The sequence below is a fragment of the Haemorhous mexicanus genome, chromosome 4, assembly GCF_027477595.1.
Source record: "Haemorhous mexicanus isolate bHaeMex1 chromosome 4, bHaeMex1.pri, whole genome shotgun sequence".
In the NCBI taxonomy this organism is placed as follows: domain Eukaryota; kingdom Metazoa; phylum Chordata; class Aves; order Passeriformes; family Fringillidae; genus Haemorhous; species Haemorhous mexicanus.
The window spans coordinates 5,927,264-5,950,517 of record NC_082344.1 but is presented as its reverse complement, the minus strand read 5'-3'; the positions used below and the strand labels follow the sequence as shown (position 1 = coordinate 5,950,517).

The 23,254-nt window shown below is 42.4% G+C and overlaps 1 protein-coding gene across 1 annotated transcript in view; it reads right to left on the bottom strand.

The window, feature by feature from the left end:
• Positions 1-246: 246 nt before the first annotated feature.
• FAT4 (FAT atypical cadherin 4) overlaps positions 247-23,254 on the bottom strand; it is a 122,785-nt gene continuing 99,777 nt past the window's right edge. The window contains exons 10-17 of the mRNA XM_059843752.1: positions 19,335-19,439; positions 17,455-17,762; positions 13,303-13,388; positions 12,117-12,296; positions 10,988-11,112; positions 9,686-9,891; positions 4,734-4,995; positions 247-2,665 (exon numbers count right to left, since the gene is read on the bottom strand). Coding sequence (XP_059699735.1) covers positions 792-2,665; positions 4,734-4,995; positions 9,686-9,891; positions 10,988-11,112; positions 12,117-12,296; positions 13,303-13,388; positions 17,455-17,762; positions 19,335-19,439 — 3,146 coding nt within the window. The 3' untranslated portion in view covers positions 247-791. The remainder of the gene's footprint in view (positions 2,666-4,733; positions 4,996-9,685; positions 9,892-10,987; positions 11,113-12,116; positions 12,297-13,302; positions 13,389-17,454; positions 17,763-19,334; positions 19,440-23,254) is intronic.

Sequence of the window (23,254 nt, the reverse complement as noted above, 5' to 3'; positions counted from 1 at the left end):
ACATTTCATAGAGATTCAGAAGCTCTCACACAACTTTGTCCAAAAAAAAAAAAAAAAAAAAAAGAAAAACAAACAAGCAAACAAACAAAACAAAGCAAACAAAAAAAAAAAAAAAGAAGAAAGAAACCTGAAATGAACAAATAAACAAACTGAAAAGGAGAAAAAAAAAAACAACTCCTAAAGTGCTGACTGGCTTGAGCTGCTTCTAGCACCTCTTGTATGGAATAAGACTTACAGCAAGCACTGTTGCCAGCAATTATTCAAGCTGATTTATTCCATAAAGTCACATGTGAGCAACTGCAGGATATGGTAACTACATTTTCTGAGACACCTCACTACTGTAATTCCTTCATTCACCATCTTACTTCCATGCACTTCTTAAGGAAAATGGAATCCTCAGTACTCTTGCATCGTAAAACATGTTAGTAGCTGGAGACAATATGCACATCCTTCACAATTGAAACAAAAAATTAGTTCATTTTCAGAACAAAGCATTATTAATTTAAGAACCACGAACCAAACAATGGTAAATAGGAAAACCCTTTCCAAAGGCTGCATGCCGAATATCTGGTTTGCAAATACAATGCATGCAGGAGAAATAAATTCATCCAAGCGTAATTAAATTAAAAATGTCTCAAGTCTCTTTCAGCAGCATAATGGTTATTATTTTTAAAGTCTCCTCCAACCAGACTGGCCTGGGGATCAGATGCTGACCTTGGCTTTTCTACAACCATATAATGGTTTGAGCAGTCCCCGTGGCTTTGCACTGTGGCAGTACCAGGAGACAAAGCCTATACATACTGTTCTGCTTCCCCCTCCTTGGAAACAGCCTTGGCTGTACCACCTTTGCTGTCTTCACTCGCTGCTGCTGCTGCTGTTTTTTCAGGAAGCGATGCCAAATCTTTGAAAACATCCACATAATGCCCAAAGCCCGGGCCCCAGTTCAAGAGGTTGTCCCAGTTGAAGCTTCCCGCCTGCTGGCCCAGCTTCCCGGGCAGGGAGCTCTCCCCGGGCGCGCTGCCCGCCGCCTGCGCCCCCACGGGCCCGCCCTCGCCGCGGCGCCCCGGGTACCGCCGCGGCTTCAGCCTGGAGCCGTAGTTGTCCTCGTCATCCGCGTCCGACTCGTTCACCTGGGACAACTTGGGCATCCTGGAGGTGTAGGCCACGGGCTTATCGCGGTCGTACTCCATCTCGGAGCAGGTGAAGGACTCGTGCGAGTCGCTGTCGGAGGAGGACTCGGGCGCGGGAATGCCGTCGGCCGGGTTCCTGGTCCGGGACAGAGGCCTCCTGCAGTCCTCCTCGGAAGAGGAGCGGCCGTGGTCGGCGCTGCAGATGCTGGGGTTCCTGGGGCGAGGGGTGTTCAGTCTCTCCACCTCTTCGATGGACAGCCCCACCGGGGGAGACGTCTCCAGAGGGATCTGCCCGATGGGCTGCTTCAGGCGGCTTCCCGGGCGGGAGCTGTGGCCCGCCATGGTCTGTGGGCTCTTGCTTCTCCTCCCCAGCCGAGCGGCGTAGTTGAAGATGCCGGGCTGGCAGACGTCGCCGTGCATCTCCAGCGGGCTCCCTTCCCTGATGGCGAGGTGCAGCTCCCTGGCTGGGCTGTGCCTGTAGAACGTCGAGGATTTGGAGAAGGGAGCGGGGCTGTGCCGAGACAGGGGGTTGGGAGTGGGGCACGCCGAGTGGCTCAGGGACGTCGTCCTCAAGCCCTGCCCGTAGGCGGGCTGGTAGGTCAGGCTGCTGGCTCCCAGGGGCATGGGGGACTGCCGGGCGAAGCCCAGCGGGCTGTGCCTCTGGATGGAGAACTTGGGAGTGTGGCTGCGGAACTGCTTGTAGTGCTGGATGATGTCGGCGTCGGAGGGGGCGATGCTGCTGGCGTTGTCGATGTCGTAGTGCTCGATCTCGGGCTCGGGGGACGCCAGCGGGGCGCTGGGGATGGTCTCCGTGGCGTGCGGGATGTCCGTCTCGTCGTAGATGAGGTAAGGGTTTTCCCTTTCGATGATGTCGGGTTTTGGGTTCCCTTCGGGCTGCTTCCTGACGGTCATGTCATCACCGTAGGGCGGGATGTTGTCAGGATCATCGAACGCCACGTTCTCGCTCCCTTTTTTCTTCTTCTGCTTTGTTTTCTTCTCCTCCTTCGGCCCCTTTGACTTCTTCCCTCGGCACTGGTTGCAGAGGATGAGGCTGAGCACCAGCAGCGCCAGGACCGTGGCGCAGCTGCCCACGATGGCCGGCACGGCCCAGAGCGGCAGGGACAGCTCGGCGGGGTGCGGGGACGGCAGGCACACGTGGCCACCGTTGACGCCCGCCCTACACTCGTGGCCGGGGGCACACAGGACCCCCAAGCAGGCCACCACGGTCTCGCACGTCCGTCCCGCGTACGCCTCGGGGCAGCTGCAGGTGAAGCCGGCGTGGGGCCCGGGCTCGCAGCTGCCCCCGTTGAGGCAGGGGCTGGAGGCGCAGGCGCCCGGCGGCACGCACTGGTAGGCGAACCAGCGGTTGATGCACATCAGCTCGCCCCAGCAGGGATTGCTGGCGCACACGTCGGGGCCGCGGCAGCCCATCTTCACCGAGGGGTCCGTTTTGGAGAGCGTGGCCAGGCTGTGCTTGCCGGAGAAGGGAAGGCTCTCCCCACCGTACTTGATGTAGGAAATGCAACCGCTGAAGCCTGAGAGAGGGGGAAAAAAGGGACAGAGCTGTTGGAAGCTGAAGGTTGAGTGTGCACTGTAACAGTGCAGTACATACTCACTGTACATACTCAGTACATACTCCACTGTTCACTAAATAAGCCAAGAATTGACGTGGTTACCATAAGGGAAACAGCTATTCTAACAGCCCCTAATGTCTTTAAATTGAGTTTGAATAAATACAATGTCTAATGACTGAAATACAGTATATTCAATATATTCAGTATATTTAATGTATTTCAGTATATTCAATATACCAAAGTGCTTTTGTCTCCCTATTTTCCCATATTTCTAAAACTTCCTATCATTTCCCACAGAGAATCCTGAGGGCAGCTAGCTTGGCTGTGCTAGCACCAAACATTATTTGAGTTTGCCTACCGTTCTTCAGCTAAGCCTTCTGTCCCCACATTCATGGCAATGCTTTTGTTTCTCTGAATCTTGAGGGGCCTTTTCCCAAACTTCCCATGCCTTGGTTGCAGTGCTACCCTACAAGTTTTAGTGCTGTGAGAGCCCAGGATATGGAATTATCCCCAGGCTGTGTGCAGTGGTTGAGTGAGGTCACAGGAATATCCAGTCTTTTGCCAGTGTAATAATTCTCTGTGCTCCCCTGACTAAATCCTTTCTGGAAGGGTTTTGAGGTAGTGCAACCTTACGGTGATCTCTGCCTGGAGCTGTGGCAAAATGGTACACAGAGATGGATACCACTCTGTCACGAAACAGCAAATATACTTGAGTTCTATGAGATGCTATTAAAGGCTTAGAATCCTCAGGATTGAAGATTTAGGTTCAGTTGGGAGCCCAAGCAAAAGTGACAATCACTTTGCTGCTTGCATGGTGGTTCCTTATAGTAGTGATGTGATAAACAATTTGTCACATCTACCTGGATTTGGAATTGTTATTGGACACAGCAACTTCACAGCCCTGTCACCTCGTGCCCTGTCTGCCTTTAGCAGCACTGCAGATATTTTAGACTCTGAGTTCATGCAGAGTTTTATACCAGAGCCTTGTAAATCCCTGGTATGTCGTACCCAATGTAATCCAATATTAAAATAAAATAAAATCATATGAATAAGGGATTTTGGACTGTGTGTCTGCTTAATGGAAGCCAGACATTCCTAATTTGTCTGCCACAGCATTGGGCAGTGGTGAGAGGTTAGTGTCCTCAGTTTTCCTTGTTCTGCTTTCCTAAAGCCTCTGCTTTTTCCATGCACATGCTGCTCATAAAACATACATGTAAAAAGGGTAAAGGTCAGCACAGCATCCACAAGCTTTTGTACCACATTTCATACATTTTCATAATACACAAGTGTAAAGTGTGAATTTACTCCACTCAAAAATACTTTATCTGGTCACAATTCATGAAGCCAGGAAGATTTTTCAATATAGAAATATGTGAAAAATACATCTGTATTGTCTGGAGAATCTCACGTTTTGCAGCTAAAAATCACTTCCATCTTTACCTAGCACTTGGGAAATGATATCAAATATGTGTTATCTACTTCTTTTGCCAGGGTTTGAGACAGTTACTTTAACTCTTAAGGGAGACTGATTTGCTCCTTAACAGCTAGACATCAGTCAGAGGGTGTTTCCTTATTGTCCTTGCTCAGAAATAAATCCTATTCTTCATTTGACAGCAGGATAAAGCAGCAGGACCTTGGAGTTGCAGAAAATATTTTAATCATATAAGTCACAGGGTAAATCCTGCAGTACTTACCAAATCCCTACAAAGCTTTTGTTTGGCATTTTGGCCCAAATGAAAGATTTGCCTTGATTTTCCAGGTTATAACTCAGGTAAAGAATACATCCTTTCTTCTCCATAGAGGTAACTAAAATATAGTAATTGATGTACAGACAAGCAACTCTCCTGTCTCAAAAAAGCCCTGCAGATGGAGTGTCTGCTTTTGGAAACAAGAAACCTGCAGTGTGTACTAAAGGAACAAAGTCTGTAATCCTTACTCATTCAATTTGCATTTTTTCTGGCAAAGGATGGACGTACACTAATTATTGAAAAAGAATTATAATACTTAGGGGGGAAAAAAAAAAAATTACCTGCAGCTGTGCTCTTGAAAGGTTGGCTGGATGGAATTCCTCCCAGAGAAATGGTGAGGACGTTGAGCCCACCGAAGTCTTGGGTGGCATGGAGAATGTCCCTGCTGTGGGTCCTGTCCACCGACAGGATGGTGGCAGAGCCGTTCTTCTCCAGGAGGACCGAGTGCCACTGGCCATCTGCAGCATACACCTCAGGGATGTTCCTTTCCACTTTCCCAGCAACTCCAGCATCAGATATGTAGTGCACCTTCCCACCTTTTATCTGCTCAGAAGAACACAGGACACCTAATTTTAACATGGTGTCACATAACTCCTACACACATGTAACCAGTGTGATGCCTGCTCAGTACAGCTACAGTAACACGTGGCTTTGGTCTAACAGAAAGCTGGGGTGGGCATATTTTTCCCCAAATAATTGCTTTGTACTAAAAAGGCATTAATTATTTAGCACGAAAAATTGGGCCAGAACTAAATACATCACATAGTAGAAACTTCGGCAGAAAATTTGCATCTTAGAGCTGCCACCCATTCAACCCCTGGCTAATCCTACTGAGCAGCCAGCTATAGGTCATGCACATGACAACTCATTTTAACCAGAGAAAGAATAATTCTTCCTCCTTCTTCAAGGCAAGTGTGGAAAATGCTTAGCAGAGTGAACAGATGTTGTCCTCGCCCAAGAAAATTGCATCCAGTTTTTATTACAACACAGCAGGAATGCATAAGGCATGGCAGGGCTTGAGCAAGAGCCCCATTTCATATCTGCTTGTTCTGCTAATTGGTATTTTGCAGGAAACTTTTGTGGTATTTCAGAAAACTTTCTGAAGAGTTGCAAAGTGTGTGATTTTGTGAGAATTTTCAAACAGTACTTTTTTGAGCGAACTGCTTTAAAACTTGTGAACAGCCAGGGAAAAAAGGAAGAATATTATGGCTTTTTCTCTTAAGATTGATGCCTCACAATTCTACTGAATCATGAGATGTGGGATTTCAAACCTCTTATTATGATCCCAAAATGAGATCAGTGCAAATTCTGCACTTCAGATGTAGGAGCTTAAAAAGAATCCCCAACATCCAACCCTGCCAGTTTCTCAAATATTGCATAAATTTGGGTATGCTGGCTGACCTCCTAAGGGCGTACAGAGCTGTGCAAACTCATGGAGGATGGCTCTGGGACTTGCTGCAAGTTTCCTCTGGTGCTCTGCATGTTTGGTCACACGTGTCCCTGCATGTTTGGTCACACACATTAAATGGAACAACTGCTCTCCATCCTGCACTCCCCACTGCAGCTCGGTCAGGCGGAGATCCGTACCCTGAGCGTGCGGGACGTGCGCAGGCAGAGTCCAGGAAAGGTCACAGCCCCAGGTTTGCTGGAAGCTCTCAAAGCCTTGCATCCTTTGTTCCAGGAAAAATAAGGTTCACCTGGGAAGAACTGTGAGGTGACACACTGGCTACAAGAATGCTGCTCTCCTTTCCAGAAACTGTTAAATGTTCTGGATTTGCTTCTCCGGTGATGCAAGCTGAGGACTTTGTTCAGACACTCCAGCTTTAATAAGGCTGTAAGACCACGCTCATGTCTTGGCAGCTGCCTCAATGAATGCATCTAGCACGTATTCCACTTGGATAGAGGATACAACAACGGTTAATATGTGCATCCACTTCATTTTCAAAGGCAGCAATTTAGACTATTTGAAACTGTATTGCTTGATAAAACTCCCCTCGCAGACAGGATGCTTTTGTTACTGATAAAACACAAGTGGCATGTGTTAAAACTATCACACAGCCCAAGGAAAACCCCACAGTTACAAATGCAGCCCACAGGCTATTGAAACATATTAAACACCATTTCTCAGAATAACTTATAAAAAGCTTGACTGAGCTGAATATATACATATATTTATGTCTGCAACCTGTATTGGTTTGTTATGTCTTATTCTGTCTTATGCCCCATAAAAATACTGCCTTGTACTTTAGTTTTTATGCAAACAGAAAGGAATACACCATGCCAGACAATACCCTCCAAACTTAAGGGAGGACTGAGCACAGAAACAAAATTTTTAATTTCACCTTAGAAAAGACCTGTAGAATTATTTACCTGTCAGCAACTGATATTTTCCATAATAATTCATGATTCTTTAACCCTATTTCTCTATCTTTAAAATTGCATGTGACTAATGCTAAAAGACCCATAATTAACACACTAGGGGCATTTGGAAAAGAAAATTTCCAGAGACAGGACTGGTCCATGGCTGCTTCAACCAGGAAAAGATATGGAATGGTGCCTTGAAGCAGAACATGTTTCTAAATTTGAAACAAAGGCTGAAGTTGACAGCATTGAGTAACACAGATTTCTGGGTTTTATTTAAATGGCTGAGCAACTGACAAGAAGAATATAATGAAAAGAATGAACCACTAAAGCAAGCATATTTCTAACTACAGGGCTGATTCAACTTTTCTAATATTCCAAGTCTCATTTGCTGAAAAAATTGAGTTTTGTCTTAAAACTAGCTATTGAATGGGATGTTATTTAAAAGGGTTATGTTCTGATTAGTTCCTATAACATGATATATGCATAGAACCATGGAATGGTTTGCACTGGAGGTGACCTTAAAGATCATCCAGTACCAAACTCTCTGCCCTGGGCAGGGACAATTTTCTCTATCCCAGATTGCTCAGTGACCCATCCAACCCAACCTTGAGCAATTCTAGGGATGGGATAGCCACAACTTCTTTGGGCAACCTGTGCCAGGGCCCAACCAGCCCTCACACAGGAGTATTTTAGCTAGTATAACTAAAAATATAAAATATAATCCACACCCTCTACCCGTACAATTCAGAGATTTCAGAGCTTCATTTATGCTAATTCAATCTGACTGCAGATGAGATTTCTAGGTAAAGCACAAGGACAAGACAGGCAATTTCACCTTTAACCCCCTGTATTTATCCCATTACCTCTAACTGAATTACTTGCAACGTGCACTTGTAGAAAAAGAAGCTGTGACAAAGAGTTCTAGAAATAAGGAATGCCCCACCCTCTTTGTTGTAGTGGATTTTGGAGGAAGCATCTTCCATCTGAATTTGACAATTATTTAATGTAACCTGGAAACGCTTGCATCTTTCCTGGATTAAGGACCCCTTTATATGATAAAGTCCCCTCCTGGGTTCTTTGCAGGGAATTTACATCCATCATTTAGTGAATCAACTGCTCACAATCTCAGTGGGTCTGATTTATTACCACTTCTCTAGTTCTACCCCAATCCCAGCCACACCAAAACCAATTAGCTACAAGAGGAAAATGTGAAGGCATGGAAGTAGCCACAGGACTTGTAGCTTCTCCCTAGCATGGTTCAATATTAAAAACACATGGCAGGTTTTCTCTGAATGCTAATACTCTGGATAACAGACATATTAAAAGACACAAAAATCAAGTTATAAAACTGTCTGTTTTGAAGACTGACAAGAATTGTAAAGACAGGTCCCTAAAGCCCAACTTCTGCACCAGGACTGCATGGAGATGACATGGAGACTTTTGTTGGGTTGGCTTCATTGGCATCTTGGGCCACCACTGAGGGGAATACTCGTGGTGACACCTACTCTGGGAATGAGGAGCAGTGCAGAGGCCATACTGTACTAGCTACAGTTAAATTACTGCAGTTTTACCAACTACCATCACCTGAGAACTGCTTGGCAACCGGCACGGCTCTCCTTCCTCAGACTTCTGCATCTGGTACTAGGCAAACCTCTGCTCTCTTCCCCTGCACAGCTGGGGCTGGGACTTGACACCCTCTGCTTGCTTGTATAACTGTATAACTTCACCAATATTAACAATAACAAGAGTGTTTGCATAAACACAGCACCAGGGCTTTAGCCAGGAAAGGCAACTCTCTCTCTCTCTCTTTTTTTTTTTTTTTTAATAAGTCTTGGAGAGCTCACCTAGCAAATTCTATTAGGAGGGAGAAAAAGGTTTTTTCTCACCAGAAGTCAAAAATAATGAGATCTTATCTGCTAAGACTAGCTAGGCAGAAACTTCCTATGAAATGATGTGGTAAAAGCTTATGCCAGGGAAGTAGTGCAGACTTGCTTCTTAAATGCAGCCGGTGTGTCAGGAAAGCTTCGTAACTCTGACCAGGCAGGTGGAGGATATCCACGGGGCTGAAGCTTAGAAAGTGTGAATTTCTGTATGAATTTCTCTAAAAGTCAGGGAAGAAAAAGTTGGAAAGCCTTGCAGCAGTCAAGGAAACTTGGAGCTTACACCAACCCAATAAAGGGGCTTGCCAACATCACTGCTGTACTCATTTAGAGTTATGAGTAAATGGACTGAGTCATCGCCAGGAACCGAACCATCGCTTTCTCCTGAGAAAGGTAACTTCTGCAGCAATAAGCTCTTTGAGGAAAGAAAAAACAACAAAAAGCCCCCAAACAGTGTGGCATTTGAAGCATTAATTCAGCTATGTATGCCAAAATAATTTGATATTGACATTGGTCTGTGAGTAACCTCATGAATTCGAGTTATCCCTCACTTCCTAGTTTGATAAGCTTGAGCCATGTTGGTAGGAATTAATGAAAACTTTTTGGCAATCCTTCGCTAGCTTAAGGAGGGTCTGGGTTCAAGGCTCAAAAAATCAGAAGATAAAAGGCCAATAACAGAATGATTTGTTCTGTAAAGTGTAATGATGATAATAACCATGGCAATGAGCACCGTTCTCGTCGCCTTAAAACAGTCACTAGTTGGAGTCTAGACAAAACTGATTAGATATAAAACCATCAAGATCTTCTGATACCTTGGCAAATAGGAAGGGAATTGTTGAGAAGATGAATGATACTGGAGCAGCGCCTAGTCTCAGTTAAAGACCTAATATTTCATAAAGGAAACAGAAAGAGTAATGGAAAAACGCGATTTCGATCACGGCACACGAGGCAGCCCAACCAAACCCAACCGGCCTTAGCTGCAGCCTCACCTTCACGGTGGTGAAGTTGCTGCTCTCTTGGACGTGCAGCAGAACGCCGCTCTCGCTCCTCGTCATGAACTTCACCTCCAGGCGCTCCACGCCCGGCCGGCCCCGAGCCCCGAGCCTCATCAGGGCGTCCCGCTTCCTGCTGGGGCTCACGTGGTAGTCCAGGCGCCCCTTGCCCTCCAGCGACAAGGCCGTGTCAGCAGTGACATCTGGGACAAGCACAGGGAAGCGTGAGCACACGGCTCCAGCCATCATCTGCCTCACCACTTGGAGCAGAGATCAAGTTCAGAGCGGGTCAAGGGCAGGGGGGAGCAGGAGTGAATGGCAATTGCAGCCCCTCTATTCTTTGGCTTCCACCAGAATGTGTGTTTGAGAGTGGGAGTGTGCGAGTAATTTACTGCTGCTATCAGTCAAGAGTAAATTAAACCTCGCTAGGGAACAAGTGAGGGAGTAGGGAAAAAAATTTGGCTCTCAGAACTGTAATTCCTTCCCAGGGATGTTACTGTTTCCATTACTGCATCGGGGTTTCATGATATATTGAACTCTAAGCTCTTCAGGGCAGAGATAATGACTTTCTATTTGTTATGGCATTAAAAAAAAGTGAATAAAAAAGGCAGAGCATTGACTACCAAATGCTGTTAAAATTATGGCTAAATTCTTTTGTAAACTGGTGCAATAAAAGCATATAAATCAGCTAAACAATAATGGGACACGTAAAAAAACAAAGCCCAGTCATTATACTACAACTACATGGAAATAAATCACTTTGCTCTCCTGAACAATCCCATATTGATTTACAGGGCTACTCCTATGAGAGTTAATCACCCCCGAGCGTAAATGCCTTGTTTTCATTTACATTTACAATATTTTCTTGCATATAATCCACAGTCCATTTGATGAAAAGGACTTTAGTTTGGAGAAGCCATAAGCACATGAACTCAGTGTTTACATGAAGGGGTTTTCGCTCACTCTCTTACCTCCCCATACAGGCAAATCCCTCCTATGGGATCCCTTTATTTTAGTTACGGATTATATGGTATTGGGAAGCAGGACTTTAAATGAGCGCAAGTTACCTGAAATGTGATCTACAGTCCAGAAAACATCATGTATTCAGGTTGTTGCCATTTTTAGCTCACAAAAGGACAACAGTCCATTGTGGACTTTTAAACTACTTAAGAGGCAACGTGCTGCTTGTTTTCATTATTTCATAAAATTCATTATCCCGTGGCCCTGAAAAGAAACTCTTAACAGCCTTTGGCTGAGCCACAGTCGGGTGTACGTTAAAGACAGTGATTTCTTCCTCACATTTTTCACAGTGCCTTCCTGTCAGTCCATCCTTGCAGTGACACTGCTGCCACGACCAGTGATCGACACAAGTGCCACCGTGCTGGCAGGGGCTGGTCGTGCAGGCACCTTCCAGTCTGGGACACCTGAAAGCAATCAGAAAAGCAGATGCTGAAAAAGGTGCACAGAAATAAGCAGAGCAAAATGTGCTGGGAAGTGTCCTCTGTTTAAGTGGTACTCCCTTTCTTCCCCTCAGAGATGCTAAAGTGGCTCTTCTCCCCATCCCTTCCAAGGCCAGGCTGGATGGGGCTCAGAGCAGCCTGGTCTAGCAGAAGCCCCATGGCAGGGTCGTTGGAACTAGATGACCTTTAAGGTCCCTTCCAACCTAAACCATTCTGTAATTCTAAGAACCCCTGTAGACAGCTCAAGTTTCTAAGCAGATCCAAATTTTCAGCATCAATTTATAGCAGTCTTACAAAAGAGGAAACAGCCAAACTCCTACTATCTGTGATGCAAGAGAGAAGAAACCTTTGCAGGCGTTTTTTTATGCTGCAGACTGCCAGAGTCTTTGCATTACAATGATCAGTGCAAACATGGGGGTTGAGAGAGGAAGTGTGAATGAGGAAATCTGGATGGAAGAAAGACATTATTGCTACAACTGTGACTTCAAATACTGAGATGGAAAAAACAATAGAATCAGATAGTTCATCATTTCTGAAAGAGCACTCAGAGGATATGAGGGAAATTTGGTGATACTTGAGAGGCAAAGTGAGAGAACAGACGTGGTGGATTAAGAGGAAATAAAAGGGAGTAGAGGGCTAGCAAACAGAATGAGTACAGTCAGAACCAGGTGGAATTTATAAAGAAATCCAAGAACAAGGGCTACTCAATTTCAGCCAGCAAAGCAACTTGAATAATCACTGACAATAGAAATGTAATGATGCTGCTTTTGTTTTTAAGACTCTATAATCTTCAGTGAACCTTTAATCCAAATTCACTTTCTTCCTACATTTTCCACATTTTACTGTAGGTTCTACGGTAGTTTTTTTCCTAACAAGAAATATCTGTAGGTGTCTGAGTGGAATAGCATTCATGACAGCTTCCTTTATTGCAAACGGGGTCCATTTGATCCCGAATATAGCAGACGTACTGATCTAGGATTCCTTGGGCTGCCAAAGCCTGGCTGGGCTCCAGGGGACGTCCATTGACTGCAAACTCCATTATGCAGCCCACAAAATCATGGCTTTCCACCTGTCCTCTCCTCTGAAGGATGGGCTCTATGGACCTGATGCCACCAACAGTAACTCGATTTGGTTGCACATCGAGAGTCCTGTGAAAGAGAAAAATGATTAATCAGTACCAGACATCAGGATAGTGATGACAGCCCAGGAACTGCAACCATCACTTACAGCCTGTGGCTAAAATTCCTCTTCCCAAATTGGTATTTCACATTTAGAAGGGGACACAGAGATTAACATCACTTGAACTAACAGTTATAGTGGGCACAACTCCAAATTCACACTCAGCTTGCATGTCAAAATTCCTATTTACTTGACTGAGCACTGTGCTTGAGATCACAACAAATAAGGTTTTTTACCCAACTATAATTGAGATTGTAGATGATACTTAAACAGCAGGAGGATGGACTCATTGTCTTACAAAGATGTACCACATCTGCTAGCAGGGAAACCCTGTGTGGCATTGTGATTATTTTAAGACATTAGCCAAAGTGATTTGGATTAAAGTTACTGTTATCTCCAAAGATGTGACTCAAGGCTACTGAGTTAGTTACAGTAAACACCAGAAATAAACTTTGATTTCTTTACTGGACACTGTTTATGAACTGAAAACTGTAACAGAAAACACCTGAAAACAATATCAAAGTAATTACTGTTAATATTTTTTTAACAACAGCACTAATCAGGTGATTTCATTTCCTACATCTTTATGAGCAATGAGAAGTGCAGTTTAAATAAATACATGACCCCAAATCATTAGGTATTAGATCTTAACCTCATTCATACCACAGTGCAAGCTACTCATGGCCATGCATTTCCTGCCTGCCACCAGAGGCTGGGGACAGAGATGGTGTAGAGAACTGGGGATTTCTGAGCAAACTCCTTGTTATGATCCAGCTCCATGCAGAAATGTAGCCTAAACTAGCAGGCAGCAGCACACACAGAAAATTTAATTTGCTTCCACAAGGATGGAAGAAACTGACACTTGGGAGCCTTATCATTACCCATTCTCTGGCTTTACAGGGAGATTTCTTCTTAACTTATTAAAAAAAAAAAAATCCCACCCAAACTAACCCCACAAAATGAAGAAATATTTACCAGTCAGTCGAAGCAGCAACGTTGCTAACAGTGCAGTAGCCTGGCTCCTGGTCCTCAGAGCAGGAATCCACCGTCAGGGACGCTGCCTGCAAAAGGCACACACACAAATATGCTGAGTATTACAAGGCTTTAGTCCCCAGCCACATGAATTTTTCATGTTTAAGTGCATTATATCAAGAACTTGGCCAGAAAGGAGCACTTGTATGTCATGATGTCACTTGGGATTGCAGGGTGCTTCAGAGCCACTGCTCAGCTCCACACACTGCCAGCCCAGCGTGGACACCACCAAGGTGTGGATACAGAGAGGGAGCTTCGTACAGAGTTGGAGTTAAACACCAGTTTTTCACATTTGGGCAGGGTTTCTCTCATATTTGTTTGCTTTATTCCTGAACACTGAAGTTGTTTTGGCTCATACCATATCCTACTCCTGACATGGTTCAGATAATCGGAGCAAAACAGCTGGCCCTTCTGATCACAAAGGGAGTTCCTTCAGGGGCTTTACCATGATATTAAACATATTGAACTTGATAAAAAGCATGTTACAAAAGCTGGGAGTACATACATTGAGATTATCAGCTAAAAAAAATGGGAGTAGAAACACTGAGATTACTAGTTAAAAATAATAACCAACCACTCAATAAAACTCAAAAAGTAACCAAATGGACCTGCCTAAGGTAACCCCTTGACTAAGAGGTCACGAGGGATCTCAACTTTGATAATGGAGAAGTATCTGGACACCCAGAGTAGGACCAAGCTGATGTTTAGAGAAGTACCAGGCATTACCACTGCTTACAGCAGCCTTGCTCTTTAATTATTGTTATTACTATTACTATTTTTTACCCCCAAGCCATCAAGTCCTAGACAAAAACATTGCTTCAACCTGGTCTAGTGGAAGGTGTCTGTGCCCATGACAGGGGGTTGGAACCAGATGATCTTTAAGGTTCTTTCCAACCCAAATCATTCTGTGATTCTGAGACTACCCATCCAACTTATTTACACTAAAGCTACTCATGGCACTTCTATTTGTAATCTATAAAAGTCTAACCAAAGCTGTCACTAAAATCATGAAACAACTCCTGCAGATTTCAAAAGGAGTTTTTATTTTATTCCTTATTTAGCAAAGAATTGTCCCCACAGTGATTTATTAATAACAGATGCGCTGAAAAAAAGAAACCCCAACCAACCCTGAAGGTTAGTTATTCCTTAAAACAAATTTTCAGAAAAATAAACATAATCTCCACGTTGTACATCTCCTCATGTTTCAGCTAGATGTGTGGTAGAGTTTTACAGCAAATTTAAATCAAATGCCACCTTTAAAAATGCCTGGGTTTATATTTTGATTTAGATTGCTCTATGGGAGCTGAGCAAGCAGCACTGGCTATCAGTACATCATTACTCTGCAGAGGTTTTTTTCTACTGCCTGCAAATAAGTTTGGTAACAACAGCCTGTTGAAATCCCCACAGATTGGCCATGCTAGCTCCAAATACATGCTGCAAGCTGACACACTGCATTGACCAAATAAATTCAGAGCTCTTAGCCCTAAATCATGCCCTACAGTACGATTAAATTGTTCAATCTGCTATTTTTAATGGAAGCTTATCTTGAATTTCTTTCCATACAAATGAGCAAAGTGCTTCTCCCAAGAAATGTCAGTCTGCAGTTCCAAAGCAGATTATAGCCCTGTGTAAATGAAACAATTCAGAGAAAGAATAATAAGCTGGCTGCTCTGTATGCCACCACATGCATACATATTTTTCCTTCAGAACATCAACAACAAAAACTGAAATGAGTTTTTTTGTTCTTAGCTCAATCAGCATAATCTCCCTAACTTACATCGCTATGTGCTCTGCAAGCCAAGCTCCAGCCCCAGCTGAAAGGCTGGATATTTGAGAATATATTTTACTTGGAACAGAGTTCATACAATTTATTTTCTAATGTTAGTCAAATGTTCCTGCTTGTTACTTAAGCATTACTCTACAGTTACCTTGCCACATTATGAGCCTTTCTATCCTGTCACTTTGCAATAGCTCAGGACTGACAACTTAATGATTTTACCAGTTTCCGATAAAATCCCACTGTGCTGTAGGAAATGACAGATTTGGAATCCTAAAGGGGGCCTATTTTATTCAGTTTTGGACACCTGGGAGACATTTTTCCTGCAGCAGAAATATCTGAGACAAAGGCGACTCTCTTCACATGCTGTTTGTAAACAGCTGACATTACTGAATAGGTTTAAACATTAAAAACAAACAAACAAAAAAATCATACAAAGGTATAGGTTGTCTTAAATATTTGCTTTTAGCCTGAAGCATTCATAGCTGAAATTTCTATAAATAGCCCTTTTTATTTTCTCTCTTCTTCTAGAGTCTTCTGGCACAGTGACAAGTAAAACATTTTCTTTCTCTGTTTTTTTTTTTTTTTCTTCAGTGTACTTCATTTATTTGTTGCAACTTTTACTCTGTGTCCTTATACTTTGCCATTTACATCTTATTTATAGAAGTGACATTCTACTTTAGTTTCTAAAATGGGAACCTGGTGCATGTCAAGATTAAAGTGCACCTTTGGGCTTTACCATTAGGAAGCTGTGATGTAAATTACTAAATTTGCAAGATGCAAATTGAGTATCTGGTATCAAAGCACATTAAACCAAAGTCATTGCTCAACACCACAATTATCCTTCATCTAATTTGGATATATAAGGCCTAAAAACACACACAAATTGGATTTGTAAATCCAGCTGAAGACTGGATTTCACAGAACCACAGAATCCTTAATGTTGGAAAAGATCTTCAAGAGTCTAAGCACTAAGCCAGCACTGTCAGGGCCACCATTAAACCATGTCCCCAGGTGCCACATCTACACATCTTTTTAATACCTCCAGGGATGGTGACTCAACCATTGCCCTGGGCAGCCTTTTCCAGGCATTGACAACCCTTTTGGGGAAGAACTCTTTACTAATATTCATCCTAAACCTCCTCTGCTGCAACCTGAGGCCATTTCCTCTTCTCCTGTTGCTTGTAACTTGGGAGAAGAGACCAACACCCAGAACAAATGGAGGTATCAGGTATTGCACTACAAATGGAAATGGAGTTTAGGGCTCAAGACTCTGCAAGGACTAGAAGGGAGCCACACTGGGTAGAAGAGTTTTACTGCTTTTATTCCCTCCATCACTTCTAGCTTGACATATACAAACCAAAACGGGGAACCCCACTGTATATTACTGCTCTATGACTTTAATTCCAAACACGAATTCCACGTATGCTGGCCATGTCTGCCTGAAAAGGGAACTGTTGGGCAATAGTTACTGATTATGGATGGCAAATAGATTTGTTTCATTTCTAATTCAAACACTGTGGAGTCAAAAAACTTGGCTTGGATTCAAAGAGCATTTGGTTTATGTTCTGCTTTGGAAATATTATTAAAAAAAGAGAGAAGAGGAATAGAAAATATTTACTGGAGAAAAAAATGAAGGCAGGAGAGGGGTCAGAGTGCCAGGCATATGGTAATCAGTTGTCCCAGGTTTTGGCAGAATTCCTCACCTCAGATGCATTCTGGGGGACAGAGAGAGAAGTAACTTCCCTCCTTCCCCCTCAAAAAAGTCTCTTAATGTAGCACCTTTTAACTCTTTACACGTACACTGCAGAGGAAAACCAGGCTCCCAGTCTGATGAGATAGGAAAAATCTCTGAGGCAAGCACAACCTCTCAAGGAGGTCATGGATGCCCAGAATTTTAAGTCTGTCCACTTCTATTTTCTAAATTTTGAGAAAAATGATTTTGAGGCTTTTTGCAATTACTGTGGTTAATTAGCATTCCCTGATAATCATCCCTGTAATCTAACAGCAGTTAATTAGCCCCGTGCGTAGTCATCTATGTCATTAATTATTCCTGGCTCTCATTTTTCACACTGAGAGTTTGGGGGCACTTTGCACATGTTTTTTTCATTACACTTTATCATCATCATCATACTAAACAAACCACCACAGGGCTCTGAGTCAGTTGGAGTAAGGCAGAAACGAAGGAGGTTTTTCCCAAAGTTGGAGTTTCTGCTAGCAAACGCGACGTCGCTAATTTCACGTCCCTCTGAGTTCGCCTGGAAGCCAAAGTGACTTGGCTGAACCAGCCTTAAAATCCCCATTGGAGCACTTCTTACCATTCCAGCCCGGCGGGCGATGGCAGTGTGGAAGTGTCCATCAGACACCTTCTTAGCCGTGGTGAGCCTGTAGGTGCCACTGCCCAGGTTGTAGGAGAAGCGCAGCCTGCCTTCCGCGATCTCCAGCGCCAGGAATTCCGCCCGCTCCCCGGTCTGGTTGTCGTAGTTGTACAGCAGCAAGGCGTCGCTCTTTATGGTGGCAAACTTTATGTAGATGTAGTTGTTGTTGGGATCCAGGCTGGGGAACTCCATGTAGGACAGCTCTTCAAATCCGTAACTGTTGAGCTCGCAGTGATTCCCAAAAACACCTGAAAAACGAAAAGTGAAGTCTGGAATTGGGGAGTTTTTTCCTCACTGTGCCTCCTCCCAGGAGTGAAGTAGGGATGTGCTCTCCACATGGCTGTGGAACCCCTAAAGTACAATTAAAATCACACAACCAACAGAAGAATGCTATTACCCACAGCTGGGGGTTTAGGTACATTATATTTAAACTTAAAAATTGAATTACAAAGGACAGATGCATCTACTGGAAAGCACTTTGTCGACCTCCGTGGCTTCTTTGGAAAACACCAAACCAAGCCAGCTTGACAGCTCTGTCAAGACACGGTTGTTAATTATCATCAGGCATTCATTAATGCAGCTATGGAAATAAATGTGCCAGTTGAGTTTATTTTTTGCTCTGCGGCTGTTATCAGAACTGTTTCTCACTGGGTGGTTCATTTCTTATACTTATTAAATAAGCATATGTGTGATTAAAATATTATGTCTCCTCATGTTTTTACTGATATTCATATTTTAGTGCATTCTACATACATCTTTTCAGAGCTCTGTCACAGAAATTTCCCTTGATTTTTCTTTTACTGCAGCAACAATGGGAAAAAAACCCCAGATTTAATTTATGAACATTAGTTATATTTACAATGGGAAATTAATTAACCCTGAGGAAAAATGTACAATAAATGAAATAAAAGGGAATAAAGAAATTATTCCACATGTTAATAGAAAACCATATTCAGCACTAGTTACAAATGCATATTGAGAACTGTACTTTTATAAGAGGGTTTTCAGCAACCTTGAAACACTGTAGACGATTTCTGGACACTTCTGGTTTTTTTTAATTAATTTTTTACATTTACTTTTCCATATGAACAATGGCAATTCCGGATTAATCTGCATTCAGAATCAATCTTGCTGCAATCGTGTCATGCCGCCTTAAAATATCCATGTTGTTCTGTGTTTTTATTGGGTCCGTTCCACAAACCAAATCTGGGATAATTAAATTCTAAAAATTATGAAACTATTTTGGCACTACTATATGCTTCTCTGATGTAAAATACTGATGTTATTTACAGTGGTCTTACTCTTCAACTCCACTAAAAGGGCCTGTTATTCATCAGGAGAGCTTTGTTATCATCATACTTCCTCCTTCAGACTGAACTTTGGATATTCTTGGTGGTGAAGGTACTTCAGCCCTGATCCAGCTGTGTTTAAGTTGCTTCTTTAGGAAGCCAATAGTCTTGATTTAAGTATTTCAAGCATCCATTCTTACTTTTGGACAGTTATCTCTACCTATGTATTCAGAAATATTCTAATTTTTAGGCCCTGAGTTGTTTGGCTGGATCTTATGTTTTTCTATGAGAGATAAAGGACCTGCTAGTAGGAATGACAAATATGAACTTGTAGTGACCACATCACTTTTTAATTTTCTTCTGAAGAAAAGTGAGTTACTTGAACCTCTAAATACATGCAGTTTTTCTAGACCTGGAATCATTTTCAAACCAGAAATCATTTATGCATTTATTATTATTTCCAAAAAAAAAAAAAAAAATGGAAATATGACTAGGGAAAAGGGGAGGTGAAGAGGAGAGAAGGGTACTCACCAAAGGGACAGTGGCAGAAATACCCCTCCAGCCCACTTTGGCAGGACCCACCATTGAAACAGGGGTTGCACTCACAGTAGTTGACAGTGGAGTCACACGTTTTCCCTGTGATGAGGGAACAAAAGCAATTTCCAGGTCAGACTGTTCAGGGTAATAGGAAAGTCAGGCTGGTGTTGTAGGTAATGAGGTTATGAACACATGGCCAGGAGAGAGGGTGCCAAGGACCAGCTCTGGGATGGAGAGAGGAATCACAGACAGGATGCTGGGCTGCTCCCAGCCCTGCCATAGGCATAATGTGTGGCCCACAGAAAATAACTCTACATTCAAGTGTCTCATTGTGATTACAGGTACTGGTGGACTGCTGTTTTAATTGAATTATTTTATTAACTGGTGTCTATAAAAGAGAGATCATGCAATTAAAAGCAATGCTGAAATAAAGAACTGTAAAAATGTATCTTTTTTTTTTCTCCCTGTTGAGTGCAATATACTCATGAGTGCAAAGGAGATAGAGACAGCCCTTGCTGGACCCTGCACAAGCAGGTCATGCTGAACAGAGGCTGCTATTGTACATTATATGATTTTTCTTATTTTTCCTCATCAATTACAACCTCCTTCCTGACTTGGAGAGACCACAGTCCTCTGGAGCTAAAGCAAGCTACCCTGGATACAGTCCTTTTCTAAGCAGACATTGTCACATGTGGTAAATATTATTCCCCAGAGAACAAACTGAAATCACATAATTCATTTCAGCAAGGAGGGGAACCAAGAGAAGAAGTGAAGATTTTAACAGACACCAAATACAGACACGCGTATTCTACGTATGAAACTAAAATTTTCTTTGCATGGAAACATTAACTACAAAAAATATTGGTCTTCATTTCTAAGGTTTTCAACGCTTGGCTTTGATGAGTTTAGCAACACTTCCACTACATCCCACTCTTGGAACCTGTCTTCCTGTCGCCAGCAGTGCCAGCTGTCACTGACTGTGCTCAGCAAAAACTTCAAAGTGTTGTTATGTTTGTCCTCTCTGTTTCACTGCAAAAACTCACAAAAGCAGCCACAGTGTTCCAGACTTCTCCTGAACTTCATCTCAGCCAGGCTATATGCACAAAGCAAGGGCTAAGATTGTCTGAATGCTTCTTTCTGCATCGAGAATTAATTGTTGTACTCCTTACACCATATGCGTACGTTTAAGTTCAAAGTACAACATGAGCTCGCACAGAGGGCGTCCATTCTTGTTTGTCACATATATCTTGTAATTTTACATCTCCCAGGACAGGAATGCACCAGCCCTCAGAGGTTGCTGGTGCAACTTAAAACTGTAGCAAACCAGGACTTTGCTTTACAAACCAGGACTTTGCTTTACAAACTTTTTTCAGAGCTTAACACCTTCAGTCACCTAAGGAAGAAAACCTCTTGTTTTTCACCCCTCTTCTACTTTTTTTTGTTTAACCTACAGTTTGCAAGCAGCTCTTGCATGTGAGCAGCAGCTCTCCATGTGTGACTGCGAGCAGGGTGGAAATGGAGCGCTGGAGGATTCCTGCGGTTAATACGTCACTTGTAGATGCACCATAAATCCAGGAAACTTTTCCAGTGTCTGAATCTAATTATGCTTTGGGGGTATTTATTTATGTTTTATTCTCTAATGGGCATGACTGAAGGATGAGCTAACTTTTTATGTGAGATTTTGCTGTTTTCTTTGTTTTCAATTTATGGTCTGTAGTAGAGGTCTTTGACTCATGAAGGAGAGCACATAGCAAGAGTGAGACAGATATGCTTAAAACAGCTCAGTTTTCACAAAAATCAAATGGAGCTAAACAGGCTTACTCAGATTTTTGCAGTTCAATCTAACAAAATACTCTTCTCTTTCTCAGCTAACATTAAAGCTGGCACATTTGCTGAGTCAGCAAGAGAATATGGATATTTATTTCAGTTGCACTTACTTTAACCAATGAATATCAGCATCTTCTTTATGCTTAACTGTTGTTTGAAGAGCTCTTGAAACCAATAGAAGTGTGTTTAGAATAACAGAATTATGGAATCAGAGAACAGTTTGGGCTGGAAAGGGCCTTAAAAACCATCTTGTTCCAACCCCCTAAAATGGGCAGGGACATCTTCCATGAGACCAAGTTGCTCAAAGTCCCATCCAACTCAACCTAGATGAAAACTGAAGTTAGCTGAGTTTATAGATCAATTCTAGGCTGAAATTCTGAAAGATGCAAAGTATTCATTTCTGCATCAGAAAGATCTTTTTCTGAAGACCATGAAAATTAGGAGAATGCTGGATAATTGGCAACAGACAGCATTCAACATTTATCATTCATCACCTCCAGCTGATGTTATCACAGGCAGGGGCTTATGCAAAAATCTAAGTTCCTCAGAGGTTTTTTTGGGGTTTTTTTTTGTTAATTGAAAAATGTAACAGGAACAGATATCAGCTGACTGTTCTCCAGCTAAGATTTCAGCTGCTTTGGGAGTTTTAGTTTTTGTGGCTCTCTGTGTCCATCTTTTAAAGTGGTTGTTCTAGCATTCTAATCTTGCATTTGAAACAACTTCACAACCGTACATTCCTTCATCTTAATGAATCCTGGAAAACAGGAAATGAAGGGTTCAAAGGAAGGGCAGACAACTACTGTAAATCACCAAGCATATTCCCTCTAGAAAGTCATTATTTTAAAAACAAAACCTGTTCATCATTAAGAGATATAATTATAACAGATTGTTCAAACCCTAATGATGTTGCTCTGAGGTAATCAGTCTTTATAATCCTATCCAGTGAAAAAAATGACATTACCTTTTGCAGTATGATGAAGTGAAATGCAGCTGACAAAACACGATAAATCAAGGAAAAGTAAGACTCTCAGTTTTCAGGTACACCATTATAAAGGTCTACAGCTCATGTACTCCAATTTACAGTGAACAGAGAGTCTGTCCCAGAAAATTCTAATTTCTACTCGCATGCACTACCATGTAAATGTTATTTTTTTTACCAAGCATGCAAATTCAATTATGAGACTGTATTTTCATTCCAACAGAAGCAGCAAAACTATGTATTTGGGGAACTGAATTAGAAATCCACTATTTTGGATGCCTCTGTTTTGTTGTTGTTGAGGCACTCAAGGCTTAGATTCATGAAGAAACAGTTTGAGGCTTTATTTTTACATCTAGTGTGGCTATCTTTAATCACATATGAATGCAAATTAAGAGCCCAAGCAGCTGTGCTCTCTTTCTGTTGGCAGTATAATAATGACATAATAGCCTCTATGTCAAGCATTCTCAAACAATCAGTACACTGACATTTGTTTGCAGAACCTATTGAATATTTAATTTGAAGAATTTCAAATATGCTTTTAGAGACGTAAAATGTCTAAATATACTGTGTGATAACTGTGATCTTATCTAATAAGCTCTGTTGATATTAAACTCAAAAGATATTTTGTCTTTTAATTACACTGGTGCCATTTGTTTTCTGTCTTGATCAATTAATCTCAGGACACTTTAATAACTCTTGATTCTGCAATGGCCAACTGATTAAACAACATCTGACTCCCAAATAGAAACGTCTGCCTCAGTGGCACTCTATTTTAAGGATATTTGTGTTGACAAGGAGTTTAGGAAAGCTCCTATCAGATGCCACATTTAATCCATGGCATGAAAGAAATCCAACGCTTCAAACTCTAAGAGTGTCTCATCACATTCTCTTAGCAAAAATACTCTTTTCTTTTTTTTTTTTTAAACTTGTCACATGCAGGGCTTGATTTTTAGCTGACATAAGGGTTGAGCATTAATGTACTAATTTAATACTAGAAGAAATCAGCTGGATGCTTCATAAATGTTTCAAATTACAGTCTAGAGGCATACACTGCAGTTTGCTGCTAGAGTTAATGAATTGTTTTGCCTCACTGCAACAGCAAACACAT